General features: G+C 43.9%; 5 protein-coding genes across 10 annotated transcripts; 3 read left to right on the top strand and 2 right to left on the bottom strand.

Annotated features, from left to right (window-relative positions):
- The first annotated feature begins 504 nt into the window (after positions 1-504).
- Positions 505-6,658, top strand: cers5 (ceramide synthase 5). 2 transcript variants are annotated; one of them, XR_015861452.1, is made up of 12 exons: positions 505-649; positions 1,042-1,265; positions 3,118-3,223; positions 3,300-3,430; positions 3,639-3,696; positions 3,842-3,892; positions 3,975-4,067; positions 4,261-4,389; positions 4,470-4,576; positions 5,016-5,172; positions 5,408-5,549; positions 5,769-5,920. XR_015861452.1 is itself a non-coding variant. In XM_088390718.1 (12 exons), the coding sequence occupies exons 1-12, from the start codon at positions 575-577 to the stop codon at positions 6,048-6,050; spliced, it is 1,314 nt and encodes a 437-aa protein (XP_088246844.1). In that variant the 5' UTR covers positions 505-574; the 3' UTR covers positions 6,051-6,658. The 2 variants fall into 2 exon arrangements, 1 of the variants encoding a protein (XP_088246844.1); XM_088390718.1 differs by lacking the exon at positions 5,408-5,549 and adding an exon at positions 5,976-6,658 and having other exon boundaries at positions 5,769-5,876.
- cox14 (cytochrome c oxidase assembly factor COX14) lies at positions 6,639-7,916 on the bottom strand. The gene is made up of 2 exons (XM_088390722.1): positions 7,610-7,916; positions 6,639-7,024 (listed from the first exon to the last, which is right to left on the bottom strand). Exon 2 carries the CDS (start codon positions 7,013-7,015, stop codon positions 6,839-6,841), a length of 177 nt encoding a protein of 58 aa, XP_088246848.1. The 5' UTR covers positions 7,016-7,024; positions 7,610-7,916; the 3' UTR covers positions 6,639-6,838.
- Positions 7,917-8,284: 368 nt separating this feature from the next.
- Positions 8,285-9,755, top strand: bcdin3d (BCDIN3 domain containing). Of its 4 annotated transcripts, XM_088390830.1 has the most exons (4): positions 8,285-8,319; positions 8,648-8,762; positions 8,859-8,914; positions 9,107-9,755. In XM_088390830.1, the coding sequence occupies exons 2-4, from the start codon at positions 8,711-8,713 to the stop codon at positions 9,638-9,640; spliced, it is 642 nt and encodes a 213-aa protein (XP_088246956.1). In that variant the 5' UTR covers positions 8,285-8,319; positions 8,648-8,710; the 3' UTR covers positions 9,641-9,755. The 4 variants fall into 4 exon arrangements, with proteins under 4 accessions (XP_088246956.1, XP_088246953.1, XP_088246955.1 ...); XM_088390827.1 differs by having other exon boundaries at positions 8,303-8,319; positions 8,648-8,914; XM_088390829.1 differs by lacking the exon at positions 8,285-8,319 and having other exon boundaries at positions 8,328-8,762.
- A 1,274-nt stretch (positions 9,756-11,029) lies between these two features.
- On the bottom strand, positions 11,030-20,449 carry ppp4r1l (protein phosphatase 4, regulatory subunit 1-like). The gene is made up of 20 exons (XM_088389968.1): positions 20,055-20,449; positions 18,417-18,461; positions 17,796-17,925; positions 16,870-16,976; positions 16,642-16,784; positions 16,421-16,567; positions 16,040-16,147; positions 15,792-15,857; positions 15,377-15,535; positions 15,039-15,148; positions 14,464-14,960; positions 13,974-14,251; positions 13,824-13,898; positions 13,559-13,744; positions 13,201-13,362; positions 13,028-13,128; positions 12,827-12,947; positions 12,603-12,737; positions 12,359-12,500; positions 11,030-12,252 (listed from the first exon to the last, which is right to left on the bottom strand). The coding sequence occupies exons 1-20, from the start codon at positions 20,059-20,061 to the stop codon at positions 12,101-12,103; spliced, it is 2,871 nt and encodes a 956-aa protein (XP_088246094.1). The 5' UTR covers positions 20,062-20,449; the 3' UTR covers positions 11,030-12,100.
- rab22a (RAB22A, member RAS oncogene family) lies at positions 20,184-25,596 on the top strand. 2 transcript variants are annotated; one of them, XM_088389970.1, is made up of 8 exons: positions 20,184-20,662; positions 21,606-21,685; positions 21,814-21,895; positions 23,328-23,399; positions 23,809-23,915; positions 24,161-24,270; positions 24,508-24,618; positions 25,422-25,596. In XM_088389970.1, the coding sequence occupies exons 1-7, from the start codon at positions 20,627-20,629 to the stop codon at positions 24,603-24,605; spliced, it is 585 nt and encodes a 194-aa protein (XP_088246096.1). In that variant the 5' UTR covers positions 20,184-20,626; the 3' UTR covers positions 24,606-24,618; positions 25,422-25,596. The 2 variants fall into 2 exon arrangements, with proteins under 2 accessions (XP_088246096.1, XP_088246095.1); XM_088389969.1 differs by lacking the exon at positions 25,422-25,596 and having other exon boundaries at positions 24,508-25,312.
- The last annotated feature ends 1,126 nt before the right edge of the window (positions 25,597-26,722 follow it).

Below are 26,722 nucleotides of genomic sequence, written 5' to 3'. Positions count from 1 at the left end.
TTCTTGAGCATCCCAACTCTCTGAAGAAGAAGCGGTGTTTCATAACCTTCCACTTTAGCTTCGAACTGGATTCGCTCTTTAAGAATCCTTTGCATAGTTTTTGAGTCAACTGCCTTCGCAACATTTCTAATTATATCCCCTGCATGCAGAGGGCTAAATGTCCATCTAAAATTAGACGGACTGCAGCTCCATCGTCTTAATAGCCTACGTAGATAGTGTTGCGATACAGTAAGTACTCCAACGTGAGACTCGTAAACCCTCATGTTCGTCAATGTCTCCCTCGAGGCGCTGCTTTTGGAACGTTGCAGGTGTAAAAGAGTCAACGCAAGCCTTGACTTGTTAGGTGCGTCATCTCTGCAGCTTTCTTTGCTTTTATCGTTTGTTTTTTGCTGCAACGAAACGAGTGGCCGCTTGGCTGTGATGTCGTGCCACAAACGGGAGCGCATCCTTCTCCACGTTACACGTACAAGTCTTTGTTTGACACCATATGATGGGCGTCATCATGCACATCATAGAAATCATTGTGTGGTCAAATAAATAACAATCATAAATCCCCGGAGGATGTCATGAGAGTATGTCAATTGCACTTCCTCAATTCCGTTTCACATCCTTAGAGGAGCGAACTGTCAAGTTACCGAGCACACCGAAAGTGAGGCCTTCAAAATAATACGCACCAAATCGATCATCCACATCGAGCCGCGTTTGTTAAGATGCAATTGAAATTGAGCGAGCGGAGAGTGTATTTGATGTCGAAATGTTTACTATTCGTGTTTGACTCGCAATGCAACTTGACTCTTGAAATAGTTTGGTGTAAATGTCAGGATGTCCACAGGAATAGATAAATAGTTTGTATGGTGGAATTATTCCACATTGACTTTATTATGGAAAAGCTACCCGGAAAAAGCACTCCTGTCGTCAACGTCAAGGCGTGAACTTAATTATCATCCTCACGCACGCACGCACAAACACACACACGCCGTCGGAGGAAGGAAGAAGGCGCTGCAACAAGTTTCAAATCTTATTTGTCATCACTCCAACCAGAGTAGATTTCTCCTCTTTGCTTTGGTGGCCGGCCAAAGACGCCAAGCGACAATGGCTGCTCTTTCAGCCTGGTTCTGGAACGAGAAGTTCTGGCTGCCGCACAACGTAACCTGGGCGGACCTTGCCGACCGGGCTCCAGGGGTGGAGTATCCCAAAGCCGGACACTTGTTGGCTGTTCTCCCGCTGGCTGCGGCGATGTTCGCCGTCAGGATGCTCTTCGAGAGGTTCGTACTAGGCTTTCATAGATAGCCGTTAGTTAGCTCGCTGAAGATGCCGTTGTCACTTTGTCCTCCTCCTACGAAAATGTTGTATGCTGTTTCTTTGCTCACCTATTCCACAAGAATTCAAATAGACGCATTGGCATAACTTTTCATGACACTTTAGTCCATTTTAGTGCTAAAACGCCAAATGACAGCACCAAAAGTTCTTCATCCATTTTGGGGACACGCCCCCTTTAATGTGAATAACATCAAAAATTAGGCTAAACCTTCATTTACACATGATATACGTATATATATATATATATATATATATATATATATATATATATATATATATATATATATATATATATAACCACTAAAAAAAAGTTTCTGGGCCTTGCCTGACCTTCTCATTGAACAATGAAGACAATATTGTTCATCTGAAATAGCACAGATTGGAGAGGAAATAGAGGCAGGGAGGAGTGGAGATTGTTTTATGGGATGATGACGACGACGACATGTGGGCGGAACAACCTTTAGTGGCAAACGGAACATTTGATGTTTGTACTCTACTGAAGTCATTTGGTTACGCTTGAATTGTCCTTGTTTTACTTGGCTCAACTTCTTTTTAATCTTGAGCTATTTTTAAGGCCTTGAATACACAAACGTATACATCCATGCCTTTTCTGTTGCAAAGTTGTGCGCTAGTGTCACATTTGAAATGTTCAAATGGACAGATAGATAGATGGGCCATTGGTAGGGAGAAGAGTTCAATGATGTACTGTAGCTCAAACCGTTTTTTGACAATGAAAAAAATTGAGATGCACAATATGAAACCGATAATATCCTGCTTTGTATGGGTGATACCAATAAGCGAAAATTAAATGATCAATGATTACATATAAATTATGATGATGCGGCGCACACAATATCTTTATTCATGGTGGAATCGTCACAGGAATTCCTTCCCTCGGGCGACTCGCACAAAAACGTGTTTGGCTTTGATATGGTATGTGAGTGAAGCTTGTTGTGCTTCAACAAAAAGATACTAGTTTAGCCCCGTAGCCAATACAAATGACTGGTTTCATCTAAAATCCCGCCGTCAGGATGATTTTTGGATTTCATTTTCACACATTTAGCTGCCGTCCAAAAAATGACAGGTACAATTTTTCAGTATTGTCCCATGAAAAGATCGAATCAAATATTTACGCGAGTTGCTTTGCTGAATATGCTCCCTCCAAGTGCTCCCGCGGGGTGCAACATTTAGTATATGTCGCTCGGTGTGCTTTTCACCAACAACCGATTCTTAACAATGGTGGAAAACCGAGAGCTTGTTAATCTGGCCGCAGGAGACAATGAAGAGCGCAGAAGATGAGAAGTGTGAATCATGCGCTTACGTCACACCAAGGCGTGTTCTTCCAGCTTACCTTTCTTGTCCCCTCGCCTCTGCTCTTGCTCAATACCCCAACAAGCAAAAGAAGAACTCTTAGCATAGCCGGTCAGTGTTTATCTTGCACTTCTTTGCGTGGAATTCAAGGTTTTAAGCAGAAGATGCTGTTGAAGAAACCGCAGGAATGCCTTTTGTTGAACTTCCTCTAATAATTGACTGGGGTCTTTTCTTTTTGTTGCACTAACCAACCATGATATTCCAAATATGTCTTATAATGATATCAGTCAATTATCTTGACCGAGAATGTGGAGCAGGGGTGAGCCATTCAGTTTGTAAAGGCGTCACATGACGCATACTGGAATAGCTCACCTCAACTTTATATTATTTGTAATGTATTGAGAAAAGTATGACTTGTTGCTACATGTGTACCTACGGCATGCGTTGTCCTAATTTTCGTTTTTTGACCTCTGACCCTTGCCACAGATTTGTTGCCAGTCCGTGTGCGAGAAGCCTCCACATTCACCCCAACGTGGTACAAAGAGCTCAGCCCAACGCAGTGCTGGAGAAAGTCTTTCTGTCCCTTTCAAAGGTCTCTTCTCATCATTTTACATCCAGTCGTTACATGTATGTACTTAACGTCCGTCTGTCCGTCTTTCCTCTGTCAGAATCCCGACGCGCGCCGTCTGGACGGCTTGTCCAAGCAACTGGACTGGGAAGTGCGCAAGGTGCAGCGCTGGTTCCGCCAACGCAGGAACCAAGACAAACCCAGCACGCACGTCAAGTTCTGCGAGAGCATGTAGGTCTACGCAGCCTGCGCCCACGTCTTTTTGCCTCCGTCTGGGTTAAGAAGGCAGAAATGTTCAGGGGGAGGGAGGGAGGGAGGGAAGGAGGGAGGGAGGGAGGGCTTGCTGTTTAACCTTGAGTTAGATTGAAATGAAAATGAGACTTTTGTCTTTCAATGTGATAGGAATGGCGGTAACATGTCTGTGGATTGTCAATTTCAGGTGGAGGTTAACGTTTTATGCATGCATATTTACCTATGGCATCCAGTTTCTCTGGCAGGTGAGCACACCAGACGGATGTAGTCAAAAATCTCAACGTATCATATAAGGGTTTTCTTTTAGGTAAATGACGAGGCTGTAGTGTCAGGACTTAGCGTGTGCAATTGCTCGCTGAATCTTTGTGTGTGCTCTTGCTCATGGTTTAGACCCCTTGGATGTGGGATACACGCCACTGCTGGTATGGTTACCCCCATCAGGTCTGTCAAGGAATATTTAGGCTTAAACGTAGTGCATTCATGTTCATCAATCATGTCCTTTCCTTTCTTTTGATATCCAAAGGTGTTGACACCTCCTCTGTACAACTACTACATGACAGAGCTGGCCTTCTACTGGTCTCTCATGTTCTCCCAGTTTGTTGACATCAAAAGGAAGGTGAGATGTGTGTGTGTGTGTGTGTGTGTCCACTTGAACAACATAAAGAATGTTGAGTTCATCCTGGAAGGTCACATGCCTGCCTGCCGGCCGGCCGGCCACTCATGTGACGGTGCAAATTCCAGCACAGGGCCACAGCAGTGTGGGAGCAGTATTGGGCAAATGTCTCAGCATCTTTTTGGCTTGACTGCAGGACTTCCTGGCCATGCTTGTTCATCACCTGGCGACAGTGCTCCTCATCAGCTTCTCCTATGCCAACAACATGGTGCGGGCGGGAACTCTGGTCATGTGTTTGCACGACGCTTCGGACATCCTGCTGGAGGTGGTTGACGTCGCTCGAAAGGCTTACTGAGACAACGAATGAGATGGTGTGGCTTTATAGTTGACTTTCTTTGTTGTCAGGCAGCCAAACTGGCCAACTACGCCAAGTATCGGCGTGTGTGCGATCTCCTCTTCATCGTGTTTGCTTTGACCTTCTTGGTCACCCGGCTCATCCTATTTCCAATGAGGTGAGTGTGAAAGTGGTTTGAAAGCGTTCAATCGGCGCGCACACGGCAGCAGTGCTTGCTTCGTGGGTCTTTTTGCGAGATTGCCGAGCGATCACTCTCAATTGCACGCTGTTTCTCTCGTCCCGCCACCCAAATGTGCGCACAGGTTCTATTCCAAATGAACCAAATGAACGGTGGACACGGACAGTTGCGGTAAATTGCCTTTCCGTCAACATGGAGGCTGACAGATAGGAAACGGACGAGCCTGTCGGCCCGCCGTAACGTGATCGTGGCGATTCAGTTTCATTGTTGGAGAAATGTATACTCGTCCAATGGGGCGGGCTCTGATGACAATCTCCTGCCAGTCACTTTGAGCTGAAACCACAACAAGGTCAAATCATGTTGTTTCAAAGCGATTTCATAGATCCGTCGTATGTTTTCATTGTGCCGTGCACCGCAGGATCCTGAATACGTCCATGTTTGAGAGCTGGCTCATCGTGGGTCCCTTCCCGTCGTGGTGGCTCTTCAACGTGCTGTTGCTGGTGCTGCAGGCTCTGCATCTCATCTGGTTTTACCTCATTGCAGGCATCGCCATCCAAGGCGTCCTCAAGGGCAAGGTGGGTCTCAAAGTAGGAAGGAGGCGGCGAGTAACCAAATACTTGAAGCACTTCTCGGCTCGCTGCACTTGCTTCTGTTTTATTTTCTGGCGTTGAATGAGGACTTCTGCTTTTTCCATTTTTTCCCCCCATTGTTTTTGTTGAAGTCTCTTTACATGTACTTTCAACCTCAATGTATTTTTGTGCGTACGCACGTACGTGTATTTATTTCTATGTCGTCTTGTCGTCTCTGCAGAAGCTGTTTGGTTCTTCTCCCTGTGGACTGACAGACTCCATCTTTCTTTCTGTTTTTGTGCTTTGAGTGGTCTTTTTCTTCTTCTTCACATCTTTGTGTCCTCTCGCTACGCCCTTTGACGATTTAACACTTCTTTCTGGCTGTAAGTCTTTCCATAGTTAGAACATTTGTGTGTGAAATATTTTTGATCTTTTCATTCCACCCAAACTCAAAAGGCAGCCAAATGGTAACCGGCACGCCACACCATACGATCAATACTAAATTGCCCGACATTTTTTGCATCATACGCTGAGCGCACGCCAACAAATTTGGGTGAACATTTGAAGATTGCAGCATTGATTTGTCGGCTTCTTCTCTCAAGCTGGGCAACGACGTGCGTAGTGACGTGGAAAGCAGCTCCGAGGATGAGGCGGCGGCGGCGGCGGGAGACCGAAGCAGGACCAAGATGACCATGCTGCACGTGCAAAAGGTTGAAAACGGCACCAACGGACACTGTGCAGGCACCAGAAGCAGACCACATGCCACGCTCACGTAACGTCATTAATCTTGCTTTTTGTTTTACGGCCAGATGAACTCCATCAACAGCTGGCACTGGATCTTATTGTTGATTTGTCATATGCGGCAAAGCACCCTATTCCAATGACTTTAATGTACTGCACTGTGCAACTTTCTTGTTTACTTCCTGTGAGAATATGAATGGATTTGTCACTGTTTCTAAAGCTGTGCTTCCCAAACTGTATTGAGCCAAGGCACACTGCCAAACAAAAACGTCACAAAAGGTAGACATATATGTATAGGTTGATAATGCCAGACTTGGTCGGCCTCTATTCAGAGATGGCAAATCCAGGTTCAGAGAAGGAAATAGCGTGCCGCACTTTGGCTTCCAAAAAAGACAAACTGCGTGCGGCAGGCTATTTTCTTCACGGAGCCCGATACGCCATATCTGCTGCGCATTACACGCACGTATGTTCTGCTACAAATGAGTCATTTGTGACTACAAATGACCATTTTGTGTAAACATACGGTATGCAGAAACCAAGATCTCATCCCAATTTACTCACCAACTACGGCCCTGTATAGTTGTACACAAAGCTATGACGAATAATGAAACCAGGTGCATCCACAGGTTAATATGACCTACTGCCACCTAGTGGAAGTACATTTAATTCTTTAGTCATTTTGTCTCTGGCATAGCGACGTGAATGAAAGTACATTATTTATAGTAAATAAACACATTTCAAACCATTTTAATGAGATTGGATCATTTCCCACAATGCAGTGGTTGGGAATCACTGCACGAAGACCAAACAGTTTCTCACATTAGTTATCGTTCCTTGCTGAAGATTTAATTTCACACCGACAATTTCAGCATACAAACTTGTGTTCAAATGTCCCATTGAAGGTGGCGATGTGTGGAGGGATTACAGTCCATCAGTCTTTTATCATCTCTGGATCCTGGTTTTCGGCAGCCAGTTTGAGTTCCTTTTGCCTCTGCATGTAGCGGTAGCCCCGCATGGTGCACAGGTAGCCACCGTAGACGGTCAGCAACATCATGGAGGCCGAAAAGGCCCGGTAGCCCATGTTGGCCAGATGCTTTCCAGTAACCATGGTGACAGCCTTGTTTTTAATGAGAAAGTACAGATTTTCAGTCCACAAGCTACTAACTCAATCTCAATTAGTTCACTGCATAGAAATGAGCATTTTTCAAATTTCTTTAACTAAATATTAGAATAATCCCTTGCTATTTACATAATATAATCGGACTATTAAAAAGTGACCAATATTGCAAATCAATCTTTACTTTTCAAGAGAGAGAATGTCTTTTATTTGTCATTATACATAGTATAACGATATTGCAGCTGCACAACAGTGCAAAATAAAAACAAAGTATATAGAAAAAAATAAGTATAGAAAAATTTGATAGATGTTAAACTATTTATAGATAGATGTACAATGTAAACAAGGTTGCAAAGTGACAAATGCAGTTATAGTGAATATATATAAATATATTGAACGTAGAAGGAATTGTTATTGGTACAGAGATATTTAATAGCTGATTAAAGTTCATTCATCTTTTGTCTTACTGACATAAGTGCTAGATAACCAATGTGTCAATGTACAAGAGTGACGTTTTCTCACATGCAAACAAGTGATCGCGTAGTGGGAGTCTAGCTCGAAATCCAATGCTACTAACGTCCTCACCTGATTTTTCTTCACAATGTTGTGAGCAGTACGTTAGTGGTCCTTAATGCCAGCACGGTTAGCATAAATGCTAAGACACAATTTCGTAAGCTACGGAAGGCGAGAAGGTCGGGTACTTGTTCACCGCTTCATTTTGTCCGTGCACAAACAGCGCTATCTGATACCATTTTCCTCGAGTTTATTCTCTTAAATTTACTATGTCCGTGCTATGTATTTAGAAAATCTCACGTCTACTGCTCAAGAGTGTGGTAATTACAGACACAGACATTTTAATGTTAATCATCATGATAACAGTTAGAGTCACTTAGACTCTAAGTGAAGACAACTGTGTTACTCAAGTGGGCGTGTTTAATTAAAAGCCTTGCTGCATGCTAGTGATGTGCATTCCAGTTCTTTTAAGTAAACTGAATCTTTAGAATCTATTCACTCAAAAGATTTGTTCAAACAAATCGTTACCCCCCCCCCCACACACACACACACATACTGATCCTTTTTTTTTTTTTTTTTAATAACCAGCTTCAATGGGCATTACCGACCACATACTGGTTGAAGTCTTATGAACTGAAAAAAGAACGAATCATTTTAGGAAGTGATTCGTTCACTGAAAAGATTCGTTTTTTTGAACGAGTCGTTCCCTCACGAGCCAACAGCTTAAGTAGTAGCACGCTGCGCACACCATTCGCTGCAACTACTGCGGCAACAGCTAGTTGGTAGGTAGGCTGTTGCCGCAGTAGTTGCAGTCAATGGTGTGCAAACAGAGTTGATCGTTCTCCTTGTCTTTCTTTATTTTATTCCGCTGAGTTCGGTGCAATTGGGTTTCTCACAAGTACCTGCTGCTGTATGGCTACTCTGCCAACAGTTGTTTACAACTTTGAACACCATTGTACTTTTTCCAATATCTCATGTGAAAATTGAAAGGTGTTAATTTGACGACAAAGCATTGATGAATGTGTCTTTTGTCTTATATCTGTTTTTAATCAAAAGTTGGGATGCGTAAATACTAAAATTGAAAATACATTTGCTTGATGAAACTGGAAGCTAGAGCATGAAAACAAGCATGGCCGGAAGCATTTCAGCGTCGCACCAGGCTGTCATTTTGCAATGGCAGCATGCGCCGACGACGGCGATGCTAATGAGGACGTCTGCCATCCTGGTGCGGCTCCTTATGGCAACTTTATCAATTATTACTCTTTTAACCCACCAGAGAACCGATTAAGTCTGATTCCCCGTACGCTTCTCCGGGATTTAGGTTACAACGACAGCCGTCAAACAACACTGCTGCTGGACGTGGGCTGCAACTCGGGGGTTTGTCGAATAGCATCGTTCATTCACAAAGCAAATGCTAAACAAAGTGAAATGCTAAACAGTGGAAGAAGAGCTTGACTAAAAGTAGATGTAATTGTTTATTTTTCCCTCCTCAAATGTCAGCAACTAAAGTGTATGTAGGAAAAGTAGACTTAAATCTTTATTTTTTTTTTCCCCCCCCTCAAATGTCAGGAACTAAGTGTAGCCCTCTACAAACATCTGGTGGAGACACCAAGCAGAACCAACGTTCACCTCCTGGGCGTGGACCTGGACGAGACCCTCGTTCAGCGAGCCAGAGAGAGCAACACTCTCCAGGACGGCATCACCTTTGCCCCGCTAGACATCACTGGTAACTGTGTTCCGCTCCGGGAGCACCTGGCCCGACACGGGTGCTCCGTCTTCCACCTGACCCTGTGTTTGGCCGTCACCATGTGGGTCCACTTGAATCACGGTGACGCCGGCCTGCTGCAGCTCCTCTCCCGCCTGGCCACGTTCAGCCGGCACCTGCTCCTGGAGGCCCAGCCGTGGAAGTGCTACCGTTCGGCGGCCCGCAGGCTCAGGAAGCTCGGGCGCTCTGATTTTGACCACTTTAAGAACTTTAATGTGCGAGGGGACATGAGCGAACACGCCAGGGAGCACCTGGAAAAACACTGCGACATGGAGATGGTACGCAGTTTCGGCAGCACCACGTGGGACAGGAAGTTGTTGCTCTTTAAGCGGAAGTGACTGACAGTGGAAGTGCCCGTCTCCTTCAGTACCACCCAAAAGAACTCAAATGTCTTTTCAAATAAGAAACAAATTGTATTTTACTTTATACAATAAAAGCATTAACAAAATGAAATGAATTAATTTACTGTGTTTTCCACACGATTAGGCGCACTTAAAAAAAACATCAAAACATTTGAATGCCAATAGCATTTAAAAACATTTAAACGTGTAATTGAAATATTCAAACAAAACCACGTGGGACAGGGAGTTGTTGCTCTTTAAGCGGAAATGACTGACAGTGGAAGTGCCAGTCTCCTTCAGTACCACCCAAAAGAACTCAAATGTCTTTTCAAATAAGAAACAAATAGTATTCTACAGTATTTTATTTTATACAATAAAAGCATTAACATAATTAAATGAATTAATTTACCGTATTTTCCACACTATTAGGCGCACTTAAAAAAAATTAAAAAATTTGAATGCTAATAGCATTTCTAAACATTTAAACGTGTAATTGAAATATTCAAATAAAACAAACAACTAAATGTAATATTTTAAAGCTGTAAATCAGGGGTGGGCAATTAATTTTTACAAGGGGCCACATGAAAAACCTGAGTTGTGTCAGAGGGCCACACCTACGATAACTTAAACCTGCTCAATTTTCTTCCATTGTAAAATGCACTAAATTATTTATTTTAAATAGTTGGTACTGGTAATTAGAAGAATACAATTATTCTGTTTTTATATTAAGCTATGTGAAATTGTGGTGTAAAGGTCAAATAAAAAAACAATCAGTACAATTTATTAACTTTTTTAACGTTTCCTCAAATGACAAAGCCACTCCATCTCTGGGTGTGAAGTTTGATAAAAAGTCCTTGTTGGGCTTGCAGTTTTGCTAGCAATGCATCAGCCTCTGATGCGCCCTGTTTATCAGACAGATGTATTTTTTGTCATGCTTGGTCGTGTAGTGGCGACTCAAATTATATTCTTTAAACACAACGACCTGTGTACCACAAATTAGGCTCATGGCTTTCGAAATAAAAACGAACAGTTGTATTGTACGCACGACACTAATTATTATTATTATTTTAATTAGGTAGTAATCAAATATAATTTACGATTGGCCTCATGCAGGCCGGACAGGGACGCACAAAGGGCCGGATGTGGCCCACGGGCGGTAATTTGCCCAGGTCTGCTGTAAATGGTTGGACCACTTTGTCATTTTTAAGTATATATAGCTGCAAAAAGGCATTAATAAAAAAGTGATTACATTTTTGTTTTCTAAAAAGCAAGTTTAATATTTAAAGCTGCAGGTTTTTTAGTCATTTTTTTTCTTTCTTTCGTTAAAGGTTATTGTCTGCAAATTAGTGCAGTGAGAAAATGTCACCAAGCTCCGTAAAAGCAGAAAAGATTTTCATCATTTTAATTACAGAGTACTAAAAATAACATTACATAAAATGTCTTTTTGAAAGAAACCATTGAATATTACAAAGGTCTGTAAATTTTGTAAAGTTAGGATATAAAATCTTTGAACAGTGGTGCATAATTGAGAAGAAAAATAATTTCCAATAAAATGTACAGTATATATTAACTGTTCTACTACGTAAAAAAATGAGATGGACAACAAAACTCTTGACATACGAGAGGAGTCAATTTTGCCATTATCGCCATGTGCACGCACACAATTAGCTCTCAAGTTAAGTCAATGAATGTAATCATTAAAAAAAAAAAAACAGACATTTACAAGGACCGACAAGGGCAACCCAATAATCAAACCCCTCACTACACTGGCCTTGGTTCCATCACATCATACTTTATCCACAGGTTGTAAAACTGTACACAAAATGGAGGCAAAAGCCTGAAAGGTTGATCGTTCCGCCACAAGGTGGATGGGAAGGGGATGATGAGTCTTTTACACGACTGTACAAGCGCTCAATCAGATCCACTGACAGCTCAGGGGAGAGATGCACAAAAAGGGAATTTGGGGGGGGGAATGCTTACAATGTGCTCCAGCCCTTGTGGACCATGCTTGTTATCAGCTCACTAGAAGGAGGCCGGCCACTTTCAGGAGGTATTTTGTCGTCACATTTTCTGTTGTTTTGGTAAACGGAGGAGGTGGAAGATGAGGCGTTTGGGTCCAAAATGGCGGCGTGTAGCTTGAGTCCCCCTGAGTTAGTGCGAGCGTCAAGGCCGACGCCGCCTGCTCCTTCCTTTAAGATGCTCAAAAAGGAGCAGAGAAATACAAAAACAATCGGCTGAACGCAAAGCTCACAGTTAGCTTTCGAGAGTCAAGCTTGTTAGTGTGGAAGGGAGAAAAAAAAAAAAAAAAAAAATTGAGTCCCGCTCATTTTCTCTAAACTGCTTTTGTGTGCAGCAGCAGCAGCAGCATCCTACCACAGTAGGGTGTGTGCTTGTTTTTTGAAGTAGTTGTGAGGTGAGTCGCTTTGTGTGTGCTGGTAAAGGCGGGTGACCCTGAGGCTAGATGAGGGGGGCCGTGTCCATGGTCAGGCCGCCTTTGCTGGGATCCAGGCTGGCGAAGAAGCGCACGTCCCTGTCCTTGTCCGACTGGAGCGCCATCACCGTTTCCTCCAGCTCCTCCAACGAGGGGCAGCCCGTCTCTTTGAAGTAGGCTGACGAGAGGGCGATCGAGCGACAGTTAGCTTAGCATCGGCGCCAATCCAACCCGCCATTCCAAAAAGATGCGACCGCTTCGGGTCTTCCCGTTTCGCGTCGTACCTTTCTCCATGACGCTCTGTCGCAAGGCCTTGGCCACCAGCACGCGCACGTTGGCCACCGAATCTGACGAGAGGCTGAGCAAGCTGGGCAGGAGGTGTTGGCTGAACTGATCCATGGGCATGCAGTCCTCCTCCACCACCGCCTGAAAACACGAGTAGAAATAAGGGGCATGCGGAGAGGACAAAACTCCAAGCCACAGCCGCAGCCGCAGCCGCAGCCGCAGCAGCTTTGATAGCCCACTCACCTGGCAGATGAAGGCGAAGGCTTGTCGTCCCACCCACTTGGGACAATGGCAGAACCTGACGGTGAGCTCGTTGATGAAGTTCACGCCCAAATCGTCGGCACCGCTCGAGTACAACTTCTGGAGGATCTCCACCACCTGAGGACAAAAGAATAGACCAGATACAAGGAAGTTGCTGGATTGATCCATCTCCCTATTAAGCACCTATGTGGTAAGAAGCAACGCACCAGCTTGTAGGAAATCCACCTGACTTCTGAGACTTTGTCGGAGCAGAGCGTGAGCGCGATCTGCCTGAGGTAGTCGTACACGTCGTAGTGGCTGTACAACTCGATGATCAGGATCAGCTGCCTAGAGAGGGAAGAAGGAACAAAGTGAATCAGCCGCCAAGTATCAGAGCAGGATCGGAAACGCCAGCCAAACAAACGCACTCTGCCAGCTCGTATCGGAACCTCCAGTTGCGACTGTTGTCCGTCACCATGAACTCCTGCAGCTGGTACAAGTATTCTCGCCGCTTGTCGGCGTGAAGCAACTGTAAGCGCAAACATCTTAACATGGCTATTCAGCACACCAGCAAATAGGGTTAAATAGGGTCCGCTCGTACCTTGAGGAAGTCGTAGAGGTGCTTGAGAACGCCGATGCGCACCTCGTCCAAGTCCTTGAGAAAGCCGTTGAAGATGGGAACCAGATCTGCCGCCGTCAGCTGGTCACCCAGGATGACCGCCAGTTCGTGGATGGAGAACGCCAGCGTGCGCCGCACTTTCCACTACGACAAAGAAATGAGCAGCAGTTACATCCCGTGGAAAAGGCACAATACTGGGTGGGGCCAAACCATCTGGACTTTACGGCAAGAAAATCAACCGTCTAAATTGGAACAGAAAGCAGCTGGCAAAGTCATTTGTACAAGAAGAAGATTTCACTTTTTGATCTTCAACATAACAGGTTTGATCGATTGTGCCTACCTGGACATCGGTGGCCAGCGTTTCGTACGTGTCCTTGAGGCAGTGCCAGTTCTGTCGGCCCAGAGTGAGCGCCACGCCTGGCAGGCTGAAGGCACAGTGCTTGGCTATCTCCGTGTCCACCGTCTGAGCCCGTGCCGGGTCAGTCATGGAGAGGTACTGATCCAACAGCTGTTGGGGGATAACATTCTGCAGGCCAGCCAGGAAGGAAGATAAGTTAGCACTTTAGCAGCTCAGACAGAGCACCGCTTCATTCCCAAGCACTGACCTGGACCTTCGGCTTGTCTTCACACACGGAATCATTTTTGCCCTCTTCCTCCACACTCTCAATGAGTTCAGACACCTGAAAAACAACACTATGCTGTCGAACCCGCAGGAAGTATATACAGCTAGAAGCTCGTCCCCCAAGACCTCATACCAGAAATGGGGAGTCAGGTGGAGACTCTTCCCGATCCACCAGGGGGTCCGTTTGCGTCTCCTCGTCTCCTTGCTCCTGGACCGGACTCGTTTCGGCGACAGAGCGGCTTTCCGTGGTTTGCGCCTCCTCCGCGAGACTCTCGTCGGCCCCGGTCTGAAGCTCCGCTGATTTGCTCTCAACGGGTGGGCCGTCGGCGGGGGAGTCGGGCGGCTGGCTTTCCGTGGGACTGTCGTCCAGCTGAGCTGCCTTCAGAGCCGCAGACAATACCTGAACTTGAGCTGGGGAGAGAACGGCAGAGCTCAGCCAGGAGAGCGACACAAAGTTGCCCCGCGGCAAATGATCCAATTTCACTTCAGTTGAAAATGATCTATTTCCTCAATGAAGTCAGGGTCCAATATGAATTGTGCAATACTTTATTGAATATGTGCTTTGTCTGACTAAAGGTTGGGAAAAGCTGTGCGACACCCGCCCGTATTGGGTGTCCACTCACCTTGGACATCTGGGTCATCCATGTGTGGCTGCAAACAGTCCAAGACCATCTGGATCTGGTCGCTGGTAGTCTTACCAGAGCTGACCTTGGAATCAGGATGACTTCCAAGCTCTTCTGCATCTTTCGCTTCCTCTTTCCTCTCCTTCTTCTTCTTCTTCTTGTCAATCATGTCCCCCATTTGACAGTTCAGCAGCTCCAGTTCGCCGCTGATGTCTGGCAGAGGAGGCCTCCAAAAATGGAAGGAGTTAAAGTTGTCATCCGCCTGCGTCGTGTCTTTAACGTTTCTGGCGTTGTTGGGGGAAGGCGCCGAGCTGTCGAGCGTATCGCCGTGAGCAAACATGTGGCTGCTGTCGTCGTAGTTCATCTCCTCGGCCGCCGGCACGTGCTCCGGCGACGGCGTCGCGCGGCCATCTTGGTTAGGAGGTGTGTGAGCGATTGACCTTTCCGCGCGACGGCAGCTGATGTCGGTGCAGTTGAGGGAGTTCAAGGAGCAGTCGCTGAAATGGCAAATATGGATACCGATGTGTGAGATCCAGTGGTTAAAAATTGGCCCAATTGACCTGTCTGACGAGCACCTGGTAACATCGAGTAGCCCTCCGTCTTCTCTGAAGTGAAGGCCTGCGCTGGTTGGGTTAGCAAAGGTGGAGATGAAGCGGCCCAGAGACTGAAAAGCAGCCTGCCGCACCTAAATACAAAGGGTGAACATTTAGCTACTTTGCTTTTCTTATCACCTACAATTGGTGAAATTGCTGCAATTACTTGAACGAGTTTTTAAATACATCGCTGAAGAGTGCAGTTTTGAAACGGAATGCACTCTATACATTGTTAATGTGGTCAATGACTATTTGAGCTGCAGACGTCTGTTTTTTAGGGCACTATAACAGGAATGCAGGTTGGTGCGTGGGCATCTTACCCAGCGGGATTGGTCGCTGATGAGGCTGATGAAAAGCGGGGACAACTTTGCACGTCGCACTTCAGGTGAGGTTGAATTGGAGACCATCATGAAGCACTCGGCGCAGGCTTTTCTGATGCCCCACAGACTGTCTGAGCACAGGTCGAAGAACTTGGGAATCTACAGGAATAGCAGAAAAGAGAATGCCAAACCTGAGAAGGGGCTTGGATACAAATACCTTTGTCCGTCGTATGTTAAGAAGAAATGTAAATATTTGATCTGCCTTTTTCTGAAATGAGTTTGTGAGTGAGCCATTCTGCACATAATAATGGAATGTCCTCTCATGATCTGACCAGTCATGCCAGGCTGAGATCCATTTCAAGTGACAGCACAATTTGGATTGGTTAGGTTGTTGATAACGCACTGGAAATCTTACCAGTAGTTTTTCTGTGGCCTCCTGGCCTACAATTGAACAGAACTCTCCAAAATTGGCTGCGCAGACCTAGAATACAAGAAGTAGGGGTAAAAAACACAAAAACATCTTCATGCGTATCCTTTCAAAATTGGCACCAGTCGTCTAAGGCATTAACATTCAGCAGGAAAAGATCTTCGGGATTTCAACACAATTTGCAACAACTCCTACTAAACAGATGAATAGCATCATCCCAGAGCAAGTGACGTTACCTTGCGCACTTGAAAGAGTCTGGCGTCACTACACAAGTCGCAGAATCGCGGCAGTAAGAGATGCTCCACCGTGTCTTTGCTCAGCATGGTCACCACTTTACACATGATCTGAACACAGAAAAAGCAAAAGCAAGGCAGTGGTTGATTAAAAATCGATACAGAAAAAGTGGGACGGACACCACAGAACCAAAATGAAAACACTTTGGAGTGTGAAAGATACTACATAGTGTGTTGCACTCGGCTATGAAGCAGATTCTCTAATGATCATCACATTGGTTAGCTGACTCTTGGAGAAGTCAAAAAAATCAAAGCCAATGTGGTTGACCTTGGAGTGATCTAAGCTCAGAGAGCCTCCGTGAAGATTGTGTTCAAATCACTCACAGCAACCGCCTCAATCTTGTAATCGTCATCGCTGCTGGGTTCTGTGAGGTCCAGCAGAACCGGACAAACTTTGGTCTCCATGTCGGCCTTTGAGATGAGGCCCTGCTCCAGCAGCACGAGCAGCGCCGCTTGGCTGGTCTTTCGCACCTGGAACATACAATACACGTCAATAACATAAGAAACATTTGAATGATAGAGACACCTGTGGTCTGGAATCCTACCTGGTTGTTGGGATCCGTCAGATAGCGGACGACGATAGGTACTAAGTATCTGGAGAAGGCGGCGGGAAAGTTGGGCCGACTCTCGTGTAAGAACATGGCGATGTTCGGGACCTGCTCCATCAGCTCGGCTCGCACCGTGGGCTCTGAAAACACAGCGCCATCGCAAATGAGGCTCGCATTTTAAGACCCAAACGGCGGCAGGTGCGGGTATAAGGGAACCGCATCTACCTCCATCTTCGGACATTCTGGCAACCGTCTCCATGACGCTGATGAAGTCATTTTCGTTATCGCTGAACTCACGGAGCACATCGAGCAGCCCGCGAGCCACAATCTGCCTAAAAAGCAACAGGACGGTCGGGTTAGGTAGGTTGCCTGCCTGCCTGCCTGCCGGCAGACAAGCTGCTCGCTCGCTCAGGCAGTGTTAAACGCAGTCAGGCACACGGCGTGAACGCACACACATTGCGCAATCAAATAGCCAAGCATTGAAAAGCTGGTTTGCAACAACTAAAAGTTGATGCTTGGAACAAAAGAGGATTGTTTGGGTGGGCTTTGTGTTTTCTAACCTGCAGGATATGAAAGCGCAAGTCATAACTGGTGGCCATTGTTGCACCACTCAACAATTTCCACCCAGAGCAAACCTACGAGCGTATTACATTTAGAGACGTGTGTCAATACGCTGCTTATTGTGTGGAGCGTGTACAGGTATGTGATGAGCACTCACCCAAGAATGCCGACATTCACAAGCGGCGGGCACAGCAGCGCACACTTGGACGCCATGTTAATTTGGAGTTACAAAACGAGGGAACGTTCACTTAGCAGCCATTCATTCGTGAGCCAAGTTGTATTTATTTGGAATGATGAAAAAGCCATCAAAAAAAAAAAATCGGATCTATTTTGACAGCAAAGAGTGAGCTGACAAGTTGACGTGAACTTTTGATGATATTTCCTGCCAGATGCGGCACCACTTTGCAATCAGCGCACTGACGATGACGCCATTTCCTGCGCCTGGCCGTGTTAAAACTCAGCACAGAGAGGCAAGGCACCAGATCACAGCTTAAAGTTAAACTGAGCCGCCATGAGATCATGACAATGTTTGATTGCGGGATGAGCTGATGCTAATGTTTTTGTTTTTTTTTCCTCCTCCAAACTCTTACCTGTTAAAGACATTTTCACTGAAGGCGTACTTCTCTAGCCTTCCAAGTGGCGTCAAGTTGTCCTGGCCTGCGTCGAGGAAAGCCGTGATCCGGATGCTATCGCACTCTGAACCGTAGTCATCAAAACCAACTGCAAGATCAACACCAAGCGTTCCTTTAGCACCAGAGATCAAGCCCCAGTCCAGTCCAGTCCAGTCCAGTTCACAATCCAACTGGATTTCATTCAAGTCCGGAGAGGTGCTTGCTATAAACGTTTGAAAATGCTGAAATGGTTCACTACTACTGTAAGAATTAGGCAATACAATCACAAGAATATAGTCAAAATAGTACGATACTGAAGTTGAAATTTGAAGAGGCTAGAATTGTGATTTTACATTCTCATAAGAAAGAGCACCGGGGCCACTTGAAAAAAATTAATTGCAAATTTTAAGAACTTTAGAATTGTGAGAGTGAAATTAAAATATTGAAAAATTAAAACTGAAATATTAAAGAAATCAGACTAAAAATAATCAAAATACTATGAAAACAGTGTGCAATAGTCATTGATTGTAACACATTTTCCTGTGAAAAAGCTACTTTGCTCTTGTAATATTACAACTTTTCTTTTTCTTATGTACTCACAATCGTCGAGATCGTCATGGCCATCTTCGAAGTATAAAGATAGACCTGCAAAGAGAAAACGTGAAGAAAATCACTCGATGCACCTTCCGCATCACACAAAAAAAAGCCACTTCTCGGTCGATCACATTAACGACATGGGAACAAAGTGGCCCTCAGTGAGAGAAGGTGACTCAGCCCGCAAGAGCATCACTTTGTGAATGCAAATGACATTGTCAGGGTAGCGGCACGTAAACAATCTCTCACGCAAATGGCATTCGCCAAAAGTCAGAAAGCTAAGTGGAAGGCCTCGGAATTGTTCAGACAGCGTTTATTTGAAATCAGGCACCGTGGGTGGACTGGCAAGAGAAGGAAGCGTCAACATGACACCACGGATGCCTGACCTCCAGTCGACGAGCACATCCCCAAACTCGGAAAGAAGATGTTGGCAGTAGGGTTCGGGGGGGGGGGGGGGGGGGAAGTGATAATATAGTCCAGCAGCAGCGATCTTAATTTAAATACCATTTCCATCCTGAATATGTTGATGCTACCGCAGCAGAAGTCTTACCATAACATGAGCGTATGATGTAAATGACTAGGAATGTCACACTCCTCGATGGCCTCTAATTCTGCCTAATTAAGCGGTTTAAAATAACACTGTCAGACGGTCTCATGTGATCATGACACATGGCAGCGGAGCCTGGTGAAATATTAATTTGTTGTGTAAGCGATCACTTGCATCCCCGCAATGAAATAGCAATGTTTAAATGAGCTTTAGAAAGATGAGATTCAATTCATTATATTGGTGATGTTCAAATAGAATGACAGAATTAATTGTTCAAACTGCACATCATGTTACAGTTGCTTAAACTTAAATGAGTTCACTACAGCAGCAATACTCGCACAAATACACATGTTGATAATATGTAAACAAATACAGATTTAAGGTGGATTTGTAATACATTTATGTCTAATCTAAAAAAGAAAAGTTGATTTATTGTGTACTTTGACACTGATGGAAAAAGCAGAAAGTGTCAAGCAACGTTTTAATGCCCGTGTTTACAGTTGGTCATCGCAGGGAATGTGCTTGCTTGGAGGAGGAAAACAACTCCGACAAGATTAAACATTTAAACGCGGGCTTTCCACCGTTAGAGGGGGTTTCTTCATTCATCCCACGGAGAATGTCGGTAAACATAAACAAAAAAAAAAAAAACTAAAAAAACATTCGCCTTGGTTTTGGGCACATTAATGCAGATTTAATCATTTTATGGCTGCAAATGACTTTAGCATTCAGGCTAACGTTAGCAAAGTCGACACGCTAGCGTCTGCTATGGCAACAAATTGCTGAAAAATGCAACATAGACACACGAAACTATTAGTCAGTTTTGTTTTACTGTGATATCCGGGTGTATAAATTAGTTGTAACAATGAACGCCTCCATAAAGTGAGAGATTTCGACATCCCCGGTTCGCTTTTGTTAGCCGACTGGCTAGTATTGTGGCTAAGTTTGCTAACACTATTGGGTCCAGCGCTTACGCTCAGCACTTGTTTCCTCCGAGAAGCCCACCGTAAGCAAGCAGAATTTGGCCATTCTTAGTCACCAAATTGTAGTGTTAAAAAGCAAGAAGACCCAAAACATGAAGTTACACAGTGGTCCATTACCTGCCATGTTGCGTATCGGCTCGGCTCTGCGGGTTGCCGTCCCGTGTGCTGTGGGCTGTCACCAGGCGCTCAGCTGTCACTCCAAAAAAATAGAAAAGAAATTTAAAAAAAAATAAAAAAGCGAAACCACTTCCTGAATATACTTCCTGTGGCCGATCGATGTTGGTTGTTTGAACATAGATTTTGATCATCAGCTTGCGAGCAAAGTCGACATTACTTGGGGTCGAACCGGGGCTTTTGTGATAGTGAGGAGGATCTCGTCGAGAAGAAAAAAACATATAGCAGGGGGAGTCACGTGACCTCTCGCCGTACTTCCAAGATGGAGACCAAAGTGCAATGGGCGACTTTCGCTACTTAGCCTGCCTGCTTTTCACAATCATTATTACTCTATGGAGTAACAAGGACCTTTAAGTAACATTGATTTACGTCTTCATTTGATATCCCACTCTTCCGATGAAATGAAGAGGAGTCGTCTTTGAAAAATATTCCCGAGAAGTTCCCTAAAAGAGGAGAAGTGAGGTGAAAACAAAAGTGCCAATGAAGATCAAGTTGATGTAAAACAGAAAGCAGCCATGTCGTTAAGAGAGTTAAAAGTTTGTCTTCTTGGGGTAAGTTGGCAGCTATTAATCAAACCTCCTCTATTTCCATATGTTGCACACATTTCATCTTTAAATGGCCTTCATCGGGTTATGCAATCAATTACGATCGAAATGGAGTCGTCCATTATACTTATTGGAGATATTTTAAGGTTACAAGAGTCGCACAGCACAGGAGATACCATGAAAGAATCGTCCTAGTGTAGATCATCTTAACAGCGTCCGGTTGCATTTTCTAAAATAGAGATGCCAGAACTCCTGTACAGGTACAGTCAAGTGTTAAGTGGGATTAAAAAAAAAAGAGTGAATCCAGAAATACTCAAGCAGGGGTAAACAAACAAACTCAGAAGACGCAGGACAGAACCCCACTTTTGCAGAGAGAAGGTCACCAACTACTTTATTAGTGTGGTGATGGATTTTATTGATGGTAGAAAATAAGAAGCGGGTATACTGTCTACGTCATGACATTGTCATTGCTTTACTGTGTTGATATTCCAAATCATTACAATGCATACAGAAGTAATCGTCTTCTCACGCGCACATGGGTTATTCCAAATGTTTTAAAAACCGGAATGTGGACCTTACTGCAAATATTGACGACATGTAAACATTGTCATGAATGAAATACAAATTGCACAGGTACATAATCCCAATAGAATACAAACTGAGACAGTCAAGTCTGACTGGAATGCCTACCCGAACGAAGATGTCTATTACTGCATAGTTAAAAGCGGGTAATGGAAGTGCTTTGCTCAAATGAATGTGCATTCCACAATTTGGGAGCAACGCTCTATCACCGTTCGTTTAATCTTGCGCAAGGACACAAAAGAGGTCAACAGACCGCACTGACCTAACACGACAACATGTTTTCAAATGCTTCAGACAAGTAAGGCCAGAAGTATAGAATAAAACAGCCAAGTGCACATTTGACTTTTTGTGCATGGTTACTCTGCAGGATACCGGTGTTGGCAAGTCAAGTATCGTGTGGAGATTTGTGGAGGACAGCTTCGATCCAAACATCAACCCGACTATTGGGTAAGTTGTACATTACAAGATCGATGCCACCTTGTCGTGATTTGCCTTAACAAAAGAAAGTTTATTTCCACTGCGATAATAATTGAAAACCTATATAATACTGTATGTGTCTTGTCATGTATCACCAGTGCATCTTTTATGACCAAGACGGTGCAACACCAAAATGAGCTACACAAGTTCCTCATTTGGGACACGGCGGGACAGGAGCGGGTTAGTAGGCCCTAGATTGCTTCTTCTTTTTAATAATCCAGTGGACATTTCAAGGGGTGAATGAATCAATGAAATCAGGAAGCACACAAGTGTGTGTGTGTGTGTGCCTTCTCCTCAGTTGCGGTGTTTGAAATTGATGTGTGCTTTAGTATTTTGTGCGTTTGGTTTGAAGGGCTGTGCCGTGGCTTGCCAAAGTGCACCTCTGCATTATTTCTAGCAGGGGGCAACATTTCCTTTTCTGTAAGTCAAACATTCCATTTGGAATGCCTTCACCAGAAAGATGTGACAAATGCCATTAGATTTGCAATCTTCACAACATGCAGAAGTTCAGTGAAAAAATATCAGTTTGGTCTTGAGGACCACGAAGTAAGGCAAGAAGCGTATTTCCCGTTTGTTTGTTCACTTTTGAATACGTTCTATTTCTGCAAGTGCCCTCGTCTTTCTTGTCCTGCTCGGGAGCCACCGTTGTCCTCTCCTGAGAGGTGAGATAAGAGACAGCTCGTCTTTTGTCCTTCTCTTTCTCCACCTCCTCCTTTGTGGTCTTCAGGGGACATAAAGTAGATAAGAGGAGAGCACGAAACCTGAGCTGTCACGTTTGTTGTCAAAGTGGCAGTGCCACTGACTTATCCGTCGTCTCTTTGATTAATGCTCAGTTTATCGTGCAATGCATGTGTCGGTTTTCTCGTTTCCCAAAGTTAGCTGGCGTTGTCGCTCGCGTTCCCTGTCTGTGTTCATTCCTGTGTGGACTCTGACACGTTCCCAAATGGCTCTTCAGCCTTTTCTGGATCAGCTGCTTTGGCGCGCATGCTTGTCAAATCCGTATATATTATTCTCAGTTTACAATGAAACGTTTCATAGTAACTGGATTGTTACGCTGCCAAATGTTTCCATTCCCTTTCTAAAATGAATCAACTTAATGCTCTTCAGCCCATATTCAAATTGATTTGCAAGCGCCCGAATATATGTTTGATTTGGTTCCAATTTGAAGAAATGCAAGCGACTCCGTTGAAATCATGGAATCTCTCCGGAGAATTTGCTTTCACTTGTGATGAATTAAGGATCAAATGCACGCTCTGTTCCATTGAAGTCACATTTGTGGCAGCTCTCCTGACATTCTGCTCATCCCTCTCCTGATAACTTCCACATGTTTGAGGTTCTTTTGAATTAAAACGGCTCCCTTGTATGATGTGTGGTTTTAGAAAATGCCTGTTGTGGCATTTCTGTCTCAATTGTTTTTCTTCGTTTCAATTTGTTTATTGAGTACAATAAAACCACACTGTAATGTTAAGTCCGTAAGGGATTAGCGAGAACCCATAAAAGTAGTAGTATGAGAACAATAAATGGCAGTACAGATAAATACTAGTGATTTTTGCCAAACTTTCTCCATTGCATATTGATATTGTTGTCCTCCCTCCCTCCCTCCCTCCCATAGTTCCGCGCTCTGGCACCAATGTACTACAGAGGCTCTGCAGCCGCCATCATTGTTTATGACATCACAAAAGAGGTATTGTTTGGATTCCCTGCACAATTTGTCTGTGAATAACACCTGGATTTATCGACCTGATTCTATGCTACTCTTTGTTCCGATCCATTTTGAGATCACCTTGGCTCAGGTCAGCCACTGAGTGTCACAGTCTTTCCGCAGCTTCAGTTCATATTTCTGTCCAACAGTTTTGGAACATGCATCCTAATGCTTCTCATTTGGTGTGTCTGTTCAACTCTAATGTTTCAGCCAGCAGATAATGATCATAGTTTTAGCCTGCAAACTGGAGGGAAACTGCTGGCTTAGCGTTCTCCAGCAAACTTTTTTTCTTTTTTCAACAAACCGTGACATTAGGTTGCGTGTAAAATTGTGATATACAGACAATTCATTCATACAATTGATGAAACAATTCCATCCAACAATCCATCAGGAGTCCTTCCAAACGTTGAAGAACTGGGTGAAGGAGCTCCGTCAGCACGGCCCTCCCAATATCGTGGTGGCCGTTGCCGGAAACAAATGTGATCTGTCAGACGCCAGGTGAGGAGCCTCTGAGAAATCCAGATTCCGGTCGGTAGACCTCTAAAGTCCAATTTGTTACGTGATGCCTGTCTGCTTCCAGTTTGTTTGAATTTGAACGTTCCGATTGCTCTTGCTACGCAATTCATTTGCAGATCTTTATACATATTATTTTAGCCCTTGAACAAGTGAATCCTTCTTGATCATGGAGTTGAACAAACCCGAATGTGTTGAAACAAAACCATTTGTGCATGCTCTGGTTGCAGGGAAGTCTTAGAAAAGGACGCCAAGGACTACGCCGAAGCCATCCATGCCATATTTGTCGAAACCAGTGCCAAAAACGCCATCAACATCAATGAAGTGTTTATAGAGATAAGTGAGTGTTCCAATTTCCATGAGACTTGCAGAGAACAAACAGATTGTTCATGAAGTGGGTTACACCGGTACCGATAATCCGATAATATCAAGTGTGAGCGATTTTAGGGCAGTTATTGTTATGATGTTGGTTGTTAGTCGATTCAACCAATCATTAGCGTATTTTCCGCACTTGGCCATGTCTTAAATCAATCTTCAATGATGGACTGCTGCCCACGTTTGTGGTTTCTCTCCACAGGTAGGCGCATCCCAGTCGTAGATGCGTCCGGGGGAACGTCGGCAAAAGGTTTCCAACTGGGGCGGCAAGAGTCAGAGTCTCGCAGGACGTGCTGCTGATCACGCTTGGCTGGTGACTATTTGCTCATTTTTCTATTGTACCGCGACCAACGCAAGCAAAAAAAAAAACATTGCTGACAATATGGATTTTGAAAGTGACAGACAATAACCTACAAATAATCGGACTAGTGTCGAAGGTCTGTCATCTCCGCAAGGTATATGAGCGTGATTATTTTTGATCGTGTTTAAATTATTGTTTTTAATCATTACTTCTCGACATCATGAAAACTACATTTCTGCCATCTTTGCAATCTGTCATTTTGATTATTGATGCCCCATGTTGGAAAAGGCACATGTCAGCTGCAAAACTAGAAACGGATTAAATTGTGAGGCAGACAGACAGACAGACAATGGCCCTTTTACATGACTTCTTTTTTCACTACTCACTACAAGTTAGTTGGTTAGGGATGTTGGACTTTGGGATGAAATTTCAAGATGAGCCTAAAAATGCACAATTGCCTTGACATGTCAACTCAATGTGACCTCAATCAATTTGTTGAATATTTCAGTACTTTTTGCACACCTTGCTGTTCCCCAATGAGGTTTTGTTGATTCACTTAGAATTTGTCTTTAAAGAGTCCTCATTATGCTGTTGACATTTTGACATCACAAGATCAAGATGACAGCATTCATTTCAGTGTCCTTTATTTGCGTACATGAAAACTCTCTTCTAATTGACCTACATTTAAAAAAACAAAAACGAACAATGAGCTCAAGAAGCTAACGTGGCGCTACATAAAAACACATTTTGAACCCTGGATGAACCTCTGCCTCTGATCTGCTTTCACTTACTGCACTTCACTGACTGTTTTTTAGGCTCCAGCTCATCCACAATACAAATGAGGACAAGTGTTAGAATATACAAATGAAGGGACGTAAGTGGTTTTCTTTTAACTGCTTGCTGCATCGAGACAGTAATCACAGTATTTCCCATATTTTAACTCTATTCCAGAATGTACATAGACTAACTATAGCGTTCTGATGCGCTTTAAAGTCAAAGTCAAAGTCAGCTTTGACTTTATTTGAATGGTTTAACGTCAAAAGAGCTTATCTGCGCTCAATTGTCGGCAGTTTGATTGTGAAATTGTGATTGCGACAGCTAATTCATTCCACTGTTGCCGTCCAATAGTCTTGGGCTGGCCCTGGGAACACGAATGGCCAGTGTTATGTATACTTTACATCATATGACTTTGCATTGCACAAAATTCAACGACTGTTCTGTATTCAAACAGTTTAGTGACAATGTTACACGTATGCATTTTAAATTATATCGGCACTTTGGTAACAATATTCAACTTTGGATTGTTTCATATTGTCTAAATGTTTGTTAAAAAATGTTAACAGTGTATTTCCAAGTGTGTACTAAGGGAATTGTCAAATTCTTTATTATTAAAAGACTGAAAAAATGTGCATCCTCTTTTAACACACTTTTATTGTACTCATCGTTTTGTTTTAATGGCAGACATAAAACTGGAGGACACAGTGCACCCTTATCAACTTGGTAATGTATTTAGTTAAAAGCAAGACCAATATTTAAGATGGTAAAACCAATTTCAGTAGGAAAATGCCAGACAGGTAAGTGGAAAGCCAAGTTGATACGTGAAGGTGATTTTATTTGATAACACTTATAGAAAGCTACATAGTGTATGTTTTTCTTCCTCTATTATCTTCATTTGGACCGTGTCCATACTTGTTCTGTTCTACTTTCCGACAAGTATCCATCTCAATACAAACTATAACAGGAGTATGATGTAAACATCCACCATACTAATTGACTCCAGCTGACTTGCAACCCTGATGAGGAGGATATGTAATATTAGAAAATGGACGGATACTACTGTGTAATGAAATTATAATGAAGTTGAACTACTCTCCCTTTCAAGATGTCTGGTAACAATTTGCAGTCTTTCATGAACCTGCATGATGGATGTTTGTGGAACAGGAAACTATAGTATCCGAGAAAACCCTTGCAAGCATATGGAAAATGTGCAAACGTCACACAGGATGGCTGGAGCCAAGATCCCAACATAGAATATCTGCACTGTGAGTTAGGCTGACAGCGTTAACAATAACAAGTATTGAGAAAAGTATCATTTTCAGATGTTGGAATTGGGCCA

The sequence above is a fragment of the Syngnathus floridae genome, chromosome 11, assembly GCF_059516105.1.
Source record: "Syngnathus floridae isolate MCC-2025c chromosome 11, RoL_Sflo_1.0, whole genome shotgun sequence".
Lineage (NCBI taxonomy): Eukaryota > Metazoa > Chordata > Actinopteri > Syngnathiformes > Syngnathidae > Syngnathus > Syngnathus floridae.
Note: the sequence above shows the minus strand (reverse complement) of the source record. Positions and strands in the feature narration are given on the sequence as shown.

Bases quoted from the DNA above. Each gene is read 5' to 3' on its own strand.
- bcdin3d (XM_088390827.1), top strand. From the start codon at position 8,711: ATGGCAGCATGCGCCGACGACGGCGATGCTAATGAGGACGTCTGCCAT. The intron at 8,915-9,106 runs GTTTGTCGAATA...CTCAAATGTCAG, and splicing joins ACGTGGGCTGCAACTCGGGG to GAACTAAGTGTAGCCCTCTA.
- ppp4r1l (XM_088389968.1), bottom strand. The intron at 15,149-15,376 runs GTAAGATGCCCA...CTTTGTATTTAG, and splicing joins TCAGCGACCAATCCCGCTGG to GTGCGGCAGGCTGCTTTTCA. The intron at 12,948-13,027 runs GTGCGTTTGTTT...TTCCCTCTCTAG, and splicing joins TTCCGATACGAGCTGGCAGA to GCAGCTGATCCTGATCATCG.
- cers5 (XM_088390718.1), top strand. From the start codon at position 575: ATGTCAATTGCACTTCCTCAATTCCGTTTCACATCCTTAGAGGAGCGA. The intron at 4,068-4,260 runs GTGAGATGTGTG...GCTTGACTGCAG, and splicing joins TTGTTGACATCAAAAGGAAG to GACTTCCTGGCCATGCTTGT. The intron at 5,877-5,975 runs GTTGAAAACGGC...TTTTACGGCCAG, and splicing joins CCATGCTGCACGTGCAAAAG to ATGAACTCCATCAACAGCTG.
- cox14 (XM_088390722.1), bottom strand. From the start codon at position 7,015: ATGGTTACTGGAAAGCATCTGGCCAACATGGGCTACCGGGCCTTTTCG.
- rab22a (XM_088389970.1), top strand. From the start codon at position 20,627: ATGTCGTTAAGAGAGTTAAAAGTTTGTCTTCTTGGG. The intron at 20,663-21,605 runs GTAAGTTGGCAG...GTTACTCTGCAG, and splicing joins TAAAAGTTTGTCTTCTTGGG to GATACCGGTGTTGGCAAGTC. The intron at 23,400-23,808 runs GTATTGTTTGGA...ACAATCCATCAG, and splicing joins TTTATGACATCACAAAAGAG to GAGTCCTTCCAAACGTTGAA.